We start from the raw sequence: 10,838 nt of genomic DNA, 5'->3' as shown, positions 1-10,838 counted from the left end.
AGACCCATTTTCGACTATAGCTGTCATTTATTTGGATCAGCGACCAATACACTTCTAAATAAACTTGAAATTCAAAAAAATAAATGCTTAAGATTATGCCTAGGTTATTTAAAATCCACTCCAGTCCAAACCACTTCTCAGTGATAAATTTACAACTCGAATTCTGTCCAAAAAATCCAGTTTTAGACCTCACTCATAGGTACTGGAGAACTAAAAAATCTATACCTTTGGTAGAAAGTTATCTAAGTACGGTAAAGTACAGTGAAGTTATCTATAAAAGCCAAATTCCGCCTTACTACAGTGCAATGACAGAAACATTATTTTCTAACAAGGTTAAAACATGTTATTGAAACTCACATTTACCGCCAAATATGCTTGATATACTTATTAGAGAAAAATGGTCAAATTTTCAGTATATATTTACCGATGGGTCAAAAGACGCAAATGGAACGGGCTGTGCAGTATTCCACGAAAATAAAAATTACCATCATCAATATAGCCTACCTATTGAATGCTCAATATACACAGCAGAAATGATAGCAGTAATGTTTGCTGTTCAGTATGTACTACTGAATCCAACTAGCAATTATGTTATATTTACTGACAGTAAAAGCGTGGTGGGCAGATTGAGTAACATTCAAACAGTCAAACACATAAACCACATTGAATTGAATATTCTTAAAACTGTTTGAAATTATACAATTAGGAGTAAATGTAACAATTGCTTGGATTAAGGGTCATTCGGGAATAAAAGGCAATGAAATAGTTGACAATTTTGCTAAGTCAGCTTATGTGATCGGAGAAAAAATAAACAAAAATTTAATTCCAGCTTCAGATATTGATACTTTTAGCAGACAAAAACTTAAAAATAATTGGCAATTGCATTACAGAGAATGTAATACTGGCTCAAATTTTGCTCATTGTAACCCTAGGATATTCTCAAAAAGATGGTTTTACACAGAATATAACAGACATTTTATAAAGACCATTAATCGGCTGAGAGCCAATCATGCTCTTACGCCATCTTACATGCATAGAATCGGCTTGTCAGATACTCCCAATTGTACTTGTGGCAAAATCGGAGATCTAACACATGTCATATTAGAATGTCGTTTAAACATAAATAACATAAACGACCTTTATAAGGAATTAAAAGATTTCAATGTTTTCCCAATAAACCTTAATACTTTAATATTTACAAATGATATGGAAATTCTTCATCTCATTTATAAACATGTTAAATTATGTAAATACAAGTTGTAAACGTAATATGTAATAAATAGGCATAATTTGTTAATGTGGTTTGAAAGAATTAAAAAAAAAATATATAAAAAACACATAATAAAATAAAACAAAAAAAAAATAATAAATATAAAAAAGAATAGAAAAAAAAAGAAGTAAAAAAAGTGTTTCGCACAAATAAAAATATATATTAAAAAACACAGTAAAATAATAAAAAAACAAAATAAAAAAAAGCTACACAATGTACCAATGTATCTATAAAAATAATATTGTAGAATGTACTTATGTTATAAGAAATTTATGACTATGAATCTGCAATCAATCACAAACAAGTCTGGCTAATTGGCTGTGCCAAAACCATTTTTCAAAAAAAAGTGGCATTCACCACTTGAACCTAACCTCAGCCCATGAGTAATGACCCGTGAGTAACTTCAGCCCGTGAATAATGAACTATTACTCACGGGTAAAATAATAATTGTTATTATCTATTCAAAAATAGTGAATAATGAGCATGTTATTAAACGGTCATAGAAAATAGTATATTATTCAACGAGCATGTAATGATGGCTATTACTCACTCTGATGAATTACGACACTCGTCTACAGTAATAGCCATTACATGCGAGTAGAATACTATACTTTTTCTACGACCTTTCTTTATTTTAATTAGTAAAAAATTTAATTATCAACTACTCGAGATTTAAATTATAATAATTTACAAAAATACCTAAATGCTATTTACCCCTAGTACGTGGCTGAATAATTGGTTGCCTAGTATTACCAAATTCTTATTTATTTTAAAAATACAACTAGAAATAGTCAATATAAATTCAATAAGTTCTATAAGTTCTATTCGTTTCCGAAAAATTATAAGCTTTTTGTACCTACTGTCAGTGAATTTAATAAATAGGAAATGGCTGTTGTCGGTGGACGTATTTCATATATTTTATAATGTATATTTACATTTAACTATATATAATATAATAATATAACTATACATACTATGTTATAACATATTTAACACAATATAACTTGAAAAACAAACACAATATTAGTTATAAATTCCAATTAACATAAATAAAATGCGCTAATGTCACTGTCACTAAAATAAATGATAAACGTCAAAATTTTTAGTAAACAAGATATAAACGTAAAAAATATACTGACATTGTTACAGTTAAAATTCCTTTAAAAATTTTTCGAAGTTAATTATTGATATAAATTACAATAATTATTGTATTAAATAAACAAGTTTAAGTAATTTTATTTGCAGTTTATATACGATTAATATTAAAAGTGGCATGCGCAACTTGGATCTAACTTCAGCCCGTGAGTAATGACCCGTGAGTAACTTCAGCCCGTGAGTAATGAATTATTACTCACGGGTACAGTAATGGGTGCTATTATCTATGAAAAAATAGCAAGTAATGAGCATGTTATTAAACGGTCGTAGAAAAAATATATTTTAGGATAAAACAAGGGAAAAATTCTTATCGAGACCTGATAGAAGAAGGTTTAAACTTGAATTTAGGTACTTGATTATTACAAAAATAATATCTTTTTTCTACGACCGTTTAATAACATTCTCATTATTCGCTATTTTTTCATAGATAATAGAACCCATTACTGTACCCGTGAGTAATAATTCATTACTCACGGGTCATTACTCACGGGCTGAAGTTAGATTCAAGGGACGCATGCCACTTTTAATATTGATCGTATATAAACTGCCAATAAAATTACTTAAAGTTGTTTATTTAATACAATAATTATTGTAATTTATATCAATAATAATTAACTTCAAAAAATTTTTAAAAGAATTTTAACTGTAACAATGTCGATATATTTTTTACGTTTATATCTTGTTTACTAAAAATTTTGACGTTTATCATTTATTTTAGTGACAGTGACATTAGCTCATTTTATTTGTGTTAATTGGAATTTATAACTAATATTGTGTTTATTTTTCAAGTTAAATTGTGTTAAATATGTTATAATATATTATGTATAGTTATATTATTATATTATATATATAGTTAAATGTAAATATACATTATAACTATTGAAATACGTCCACCGACAACAGCCATTTACTATTTATTAGATTAATTAGCAGTAGGTACAAATTTAAGCTTATAATTTTTCGGAAACGAATAGAACTTATATTGACTTTCTAGTTGTATTTTTACAATAAATAATAATTTGGTAATAGTATGCAACCAATTATTCAGCCACGTACCTACTAGGGGTAAATAGCATTTAGGTATTCTTGTAAATTATTATAATTTGAATCTTGAGTAGTTGATAATTAAATTTTTTACTAATTAAAATAAAAAAAGGTCGTAGAAAAAGTATAGTATTCTACTCGCATGTAATGGCTATTACTCACTCTGATGAATTACGACACTCGCCTACGGCTCGTGTCGCAAACATCATCGTGAGTAATAGCCATCATTACATGCTCGTTGAATAATATACTATTACTTGTGTTGAGCCTTGAAAATCATCATCTTTCGTTCTTTTTTCAGTTTTAAATTGTTTATAACTCGAAAATGGTCAATTTAAGAGAAAAATTACAAAATACCTTTTTTGTGTAGAATAGTATCTGCCCGGGTCGATTTTTTTTTTATTTATAAGAAAAAGTCATTTGTTAATTCTTAATTAATTATAGTCAGAACAAAATTAGATCGGACACCTCTTGTTTTTTTAACATACTAAATTACATATCAAACAATTTTTATCCAAAGAACAGATCGGTGCAGATCGACCTTACACCAAATCCTCTACTGTTGAGCGACATAAAAAAATTGGCTGAAACTTCAGGATTTTTTTTTTCACAAGAAAGTGAAAAAATTATTGGACAAAAGAAAAAAATATGTATATTAATAAATAATCTATAAAATTTGTAATTTGGTTTTCAGGCTGTAATAGACGCCAACATCTTCCCTCTCCTCATCGAAATTTTGAGCAAATCAGAATTCAAAACGAAAAAAGAAGCAGCGTGGGCTATCACCAACGCCACTAGCGGCGGCGCTCCGGATCAAGTTCGTTACCTCGTGAGTCAAAATTGCATCGGACCAATGTGCGATTTGTTAACGGTGATGGACGCGAAGATCGTTATAGTAGCTCTCAGTGGATTAGAGAATATTTTGAAGTTGGGCGAGGAGGATGCTAAGTTACAGAACGGCACTAACCCGTACGCAGTTCTAATAGAAGAATGCTACGGTAAGCATCATGTTGTATAATAAATAATCATTTCGTTGTAAACCGAAACAACAGCCGTCTTATTTTAGTTACGCTCGGGTCATAATCAGTTAAAGTGGACTTTAAATTTTAAGTTGGTACCTTTATCAATGCAATTCATATGGGCCGGTTTCAGCCGATTTCATAATCATTCTAAAAAGTGGACTTTAGTAAAAGGAGGCTTTATGTTAAAGTGGACTTTAAAGCGACTGTTAACGATGTTTGATTTCATAATTCGCTTTAAAGGATTCTTTTAGTAAAGTGTGTTTTAATGAAATTTTATACTGTTGGTTAAACTGAATTATGTTATATTTGAACTAAAATGGAAATAATGACATTTGAATGTCATACATTTTGTAACTTTGTAGGATACTCCTCCTATAATTATTGTTTTTTACTACAAAAAGTTACTTATTATTACTTAATTATTATAATAATTATTATTACTTATTGTTATTACTATTTCTGTATATTTACTATTACTCTACTTTTCTTTTTAATGACCTAATACTTGCTTTTTAATTTTATTATTGTACAGGTATCACTATTTAATAATATTTATCTACTATTACTTAATTACTCATCAATAAAATGTTAAATCTAAAAAAATGGACAGATAAGGAGATAACAAAAATTACTTCTATATACAAACTTTAGCAAAGAGGAGGAACTTCTTTTGTTACAAAAGATAGAAATTTAATAAATAAATGTGAAGAATAAAGGAAAGGTCCCTACAATATTTTATTTGTTAAAAATGATTTAAATTATCCAAATAATTGAGTATCATGTACAGGCAAGCTAATATTCATTTTCATTGCATATTTGCAGAATAGAAGGAAAAAAAGGATAGAAAGGGAAGAGGCAGAATATAAAAAGATAAAATTATTGGATTTAAAAATAAAACTACCTAATAGGCCTGGATCCCGCACACCAAAAAAAGTTGATTAATAGTAAGCTAAAAATCTGTTAATAGCTTAACGGTGTCTAGTCAGACAAACTTTGATGTATGGGAACACTGGAAGTTTAAATTGTGGAACAGTTTAAAAATTTGGAAAGTCAAATTACGAAAACGTCCCATGTATTTTGTCGGACAAAACATCTAATTGATTTGTTACCCTTTCATTAAACTCTCATGCAAAAATCAGACTGCTATTACTAACCAACATGATTCCTGTCATTTGACATGATCTTCGTGTTCCACTCATTAAAGTGCCCAGTTGTTGATAAACACCAGTCTGATTTTTGCATGAGAGTTTAATGAAATGGAAACAAACCAATTGAAAGTTCTGTCCGACAAAATACGTGGAACGTTTTGGTAGTTCTACGTTCCAAATTTTTAACCTGTTCCACAATTAGAACTTCCCCCATTCCAGTGTTCCCATACATCAAAGTTTGGCCGACTAGACACCGTTAAGCTATTAACAAATTTTCAGCTTGCTATTAATCAACTTTTTTTAGTACGTGGGATCCAGGTCTATAAAAAAAATGGGATAAACTACAATAAATAAAAAGTACAATATATTCATTTTGCTTTTATTAATAAATATATTTACAATCTATCAAAGTGTTCATTTATTAACACAGTTATATTGTTTTCTGAAATATTTTCATTATTTTTTATCGGTTGGAATTATTCATTATTCATTGTTTGCTTCATCTTCAGTTTTATTCACAGGAAAATTGTCATCCATATCAATGGCAATATTATGAAGCACTCTAGTTGCAACAATCACAGTCATGTTTTCTAATTGTAGTCTCATTCCTAAGCGGAGTATACGAAATCTTCATTTCCACAACCCATATTGCTGTTCTAATACTTTCCTTGTTCGTCACTGTCACCAACCAATATGTAATGGCCAAAGATGTTAATGATACCACTTTCAAAATTCAGGGGCTTAGGGTCACACAATCATAACTACATTAAACTTCTTATTTAAGATTCACATGAACTTATGTCCGCTTGCTTTAGTTCTGATTTGCACATGCATACTTAGGTACATATAACGTTCATTTACTCTAACACTAATATTTCTGTAGATGAAAATAAAACAAAATGTAGCTACATTTGTGTGATTCTAAGCCCCTGAATTATGCTTCAGCCTACTATTATTAAAATTGTCTTATTTGATGGCCACAGTACAACAATATCTCTAATTTTAAATTTTGCATCACTGACTGGACATTCAACGCAAAAAATGATTTTCTGGACCTGAAAATTTCTGCATACTAGACACCTGCAGAATCTATTTTAATTAAAGTATAACCCATATTGCACTCATTATTCTAGGGCCTAGGGAATACAGTAATCTTGTAAAAATCTTCAACAGCTTTCCATCTCTTGATGATTCTTGCAATTGTAAAGGTTATTATTTTTATAATTATTCTACTTGCTGAACCTCTGGACACTACCGTAAAATCAGCTACATTTAATTGCATACTTCCTGATGCATAAAATTTGTTGCATGGGAGTAATGCATCCACCTCTAAAATAAATAAACAGCATTGTTTTTACTTAATATCGACAAATTTTTAGTCACTTACCTAATAGTAGGCAAAGTTATTTGGTTTTCTATTTAAGAAGGCACACAAAACTGTTTGTTTTCAACCTAAATCTTTGATAAAAATCCAGATCATCATGTTATTATTGTTCAAAACAGTTTGTTCTTCATCTGTTCTGGTTAATTTTTGGTCTTCTGAATACAATACATTTCTTGAGAACCAGACGTTTCAAAATTATACATAATTCTGATTTTAAAGTACAATTAATTCATCCTAGTAATAATATAATTATTATTATTGACTGTTATGTTAACCTTAAAAGTTACAAAAACAACTACTGTGTTTTCAACTCAACAAAATAGGTTATGTACCCTTTAAAGGAGACTTTAGCAACTTAAAGGTCCGAAATCTGCACTTTAAAGTTAAAGAGTGCTTTTGATAAAAAGGGCCCTTTAACTTGATTATGAAATGAAAATCTCAAGTTAAAGGCAACTTTAAATTTAAAGCCTCCTTTAACTTCATTATGAAATCGGCCGTAAATGTCAACTTTAAAGTGATCTTTAGTTAATGTTCACTTTAAGTTGATTATAGGTTCGTTCCAAGACGACACATTTGTACGATCCCTTGAACCGTCACCAAATCGATTGGACTGTTTTAATGCTCAGAATCGCCCTTGAACGGTTTTCTTTCGATTCGAACCGATTACCGGTACGTAACCCTCTTGGAACGTATTTGTGTACCATTTCAAGTTCGAGTTGCGCCGGAAAAATTTTCAGTATTAGTATCACTAACTAGTAGTTTGCTAGATGGTTAGAAATTATCATTTCTTTATGAAATTTATCATTTCAACTTAAAAATCTTCCTCAGAATCGATATTTGACATAACATCGCTGTCTTCTATGAAAAAAAAAAAAATAAATTATCCATATTTTTAGGATTAATTTGAAAAAAAAAAGAATAAATATTTAAACGAAAATCAAGATTCACAGGTATTAATAGCGTGTATTGTGGATTATTCTCTTATTGAATCATCAGCTGTTCTATAGCAGTGCCCAGTAAAAATGAAAACAATCCTAACTGCGCAAGTCAGTACAAATAGTTTCTGCTTGAAGGCATGTATCAAAAGGACCGTTCAGTTACCGATTTCGAAACGGTACATGGATCGCTTGGAACAACACAGTGTACGATACGAATCATCGTTCATGTTCGCTTGGAACGCATTTTTATAATGCCCATGGCGAGGGTAGTACGAAGGACGGTTTTCATGTCACTTGGAACGCGCCTTATGAAACCGGGCGTTAGTTCATAGAGCGCTTATTTCATTCTCTCTGTACTCTGTACCACTAAAATTCGGGCCGCCACACAGTGTTCAAAATTGGTCAAAACGTGATCGAAACTAAATTTGTTTAAACTGTAAAAGTGATCCAGCTGAAAACTTGGAATATTTGAGGTATTATACCGTATAACGAGTATATTATAGCAGGGGTCGTTTTTTTTTTTAGTTTTCATCCCTTCATTAGGGGGTGAATTACTTGGGGTGTTTCATTAAGAATGTCCAATTTGATTTGCAGATTCTAGACCTCAAAATATTAGGATTTAACCCAAATCACTTAAATAAAATATGGCTCCTTACAGAGTTACAGGGTGTTTTATTTAAAAATTTAAAAAATATTTTATGCTCATTGGTTTAAAACTATTTGACGTATCCTTTTCATACTTAGCAAAAAGTGTGGGTACTGTACACCCTATAAAATTATGTTAAACAATCGTTTCTGGCTATTACCAGAGGCGTACGACAGGGGACAGTGAATGGTTGAGCCTTCCCAAATTCTACGCTACTGGCGGAACTGCCATTTTAGCACAGTTTTTCGATTCTACAATACTGTCTATGTAGATAACATACACTTCATTCGCAACGATAAAGTCATCAGTTTTCGAGATATTTAAAGTTAAACGTATGTAACGGCACAGATATTTAATTAATGTATTGTGCCGCTTAATCTTAAACTTCAAATATCTCTATTACCAATGATTTTATCGTTAAGACTGAAAAGTATATTATTCATTATTAATGATAAAATCATAAGTTTTCGAGATATTTTAAAATTAAGCGACACAATACATTATTCAAAATATCTGTGCCGTTACTTGTTTAAGTTCAAAATATCTCTAAAACGCATAATTTTATCGTTAGGTGTGAGGAGTATGTTATTTACATAACGAGTATTGGAGAATCGAAAAATTGCGCTAAAATGGAAATTCCGCCAGTGGAGTAGGAATTGGAAAGGGTCAACCCCTCACTCTCCCCTATCTCGTACGCCTCTGGTACTAACTAGAAACGGATATTTAACATAATTTCATAGGGTGTATAGTATCTACACTGTCTGTCAAGTATGAGAAGGATACGTAGAATAGTTTTAAAATACTGAGCATAGTTTTTAAATTTTTAAATAACACACTCTGTAACTCTGTAAGGACCCATATTTTATTTAAGTGATTTTGGTTAAATCTTAATATTTCGAGATCTAGAATCTACAACTCAGACATTGGACGTTCTTAATTAAACACCCTGTATATATATATATATATATATATATATATATATATATATATATATATATATATATATATATATATATATATATATCAAACAGATGAAATAGAGAATGTGGAAAAATCCCCTTACGAACAATTCACACATCCACCATTTCGGGTTGGGAAAAATTTTTTTGAATAGAATCAAAGATCCAAACACCAGTTCTTAGAAATGTGTTTCGCCCTCTTCAACCTCTCTGGGCTTATCAATAAAGATGAGAGGTTGAATATCTTTAGACACATTCCAATCAAAAAACAACATTCGAGACCTAGACATAGAAGGTGCGTAAATCTACGGCAAGTCCGACAATGACAGTCTCAAGTTTTAATTCCCTAATTACTTAAAGTAAGTAAAATATATGTTTAAAAACATGAGATGTAGATTGGTTTTTATTAGGTTTTTATTATATTCTAGGTCTCGAATGTTGTTTTTTGATTGGAATGTGTCTAAAGATATTCAACCTCTCATCTTTATTGATAAGCCCAGAGAGGTTGAAGAGGGCGAAACACATTTCTAAGAACTGGTGTTTGGATCTTTGATTCTATTCAAAAAAATTTTTCCCAACCCGAAATGGTGGATGTGTGAATTGTTCGTAAGGGGATTTTTCCACATTCTCTATTTCATCTGTTTGATTTCGTACGAGTGGTCGTCAAACCATTAACCTTGGATCTTTTGATCACTGAGTGTGTTTCAAGGATCTACATCTCATGTTTTTAAATATATATATATATATATATATATATATATATATATATATATATATATATATATATATATATATATATATATTTTTAACAGTGTTATGAGTGGTAAGAAATATTCAATACTTTTAGAAAAAAAAACACAGTATTATTGGTACACCCGGTATACAATGACATATTACCCGTCTAGCAACAATATTATTACGAAAATATTGTTAAAGAATAAGGCTATAACATATTAAATAACTTAAATCGGACAAGAGGTTTAGGAAATTCGATACATCAAAAATGTCCCATTTTACAGGTAGTGCGGTAATTTTGCTGCTTAGTGTATTAATATACACGGATTATGCGACAGATTATGACGGAAGCTCGAAACAAATGAGAAGCGTTGAAAAACCCTATAACGTATCTGCGCGTAGAGCTAACAATTTTTGATGAATTCGCGCACATTTACATTTACTCCAAATCCCAACATGTTTCCCAATCGCGGCTAAAGAAATATAACTTGAATAAATTGTTAATATAGCTATTTATAAAACTAATGTACAATATAT

General features: G+C 30.2%; 1 protein-coding gene across 1 annotated transcript in view; it reads left to right on the top strand.

Moving 5' to 3' along the window:
• The window catches only part of LOC126887407 (importin subunit alpha-7), a 48,675-nt gene that overhangs the window by 23,138 nt on the left and 14,699 nt on the right, over positions 1–10,838 (top strand). The window contains exon 8 of the mRNA XM_050654919.1: positions 4,164–4,467. Coding sequence (XP_050510876.1) covers positions 4,164–4,467 — 304 coding nt within the window. The remainder of the gene's footprint in view (positions 1–4,163; positions 4,468–10,838) is intronic.

Source organism: Diabrotica virgifera, chromosome 6 (assembly GCF_917563875.1).
Source record: "Diabrotica virgifera virgifera chromosome 6, PGI_DIABVI_V3a".
NCBI lineage: Eukaryota > Metazoa > Arthropoda > Insecta > Coleoptera > Chrysomelidae > Diabrotica > Diabrotica virgifera.
This window is presented reverse-complemented; position numbering and strand designations above follow the sequence as displayed.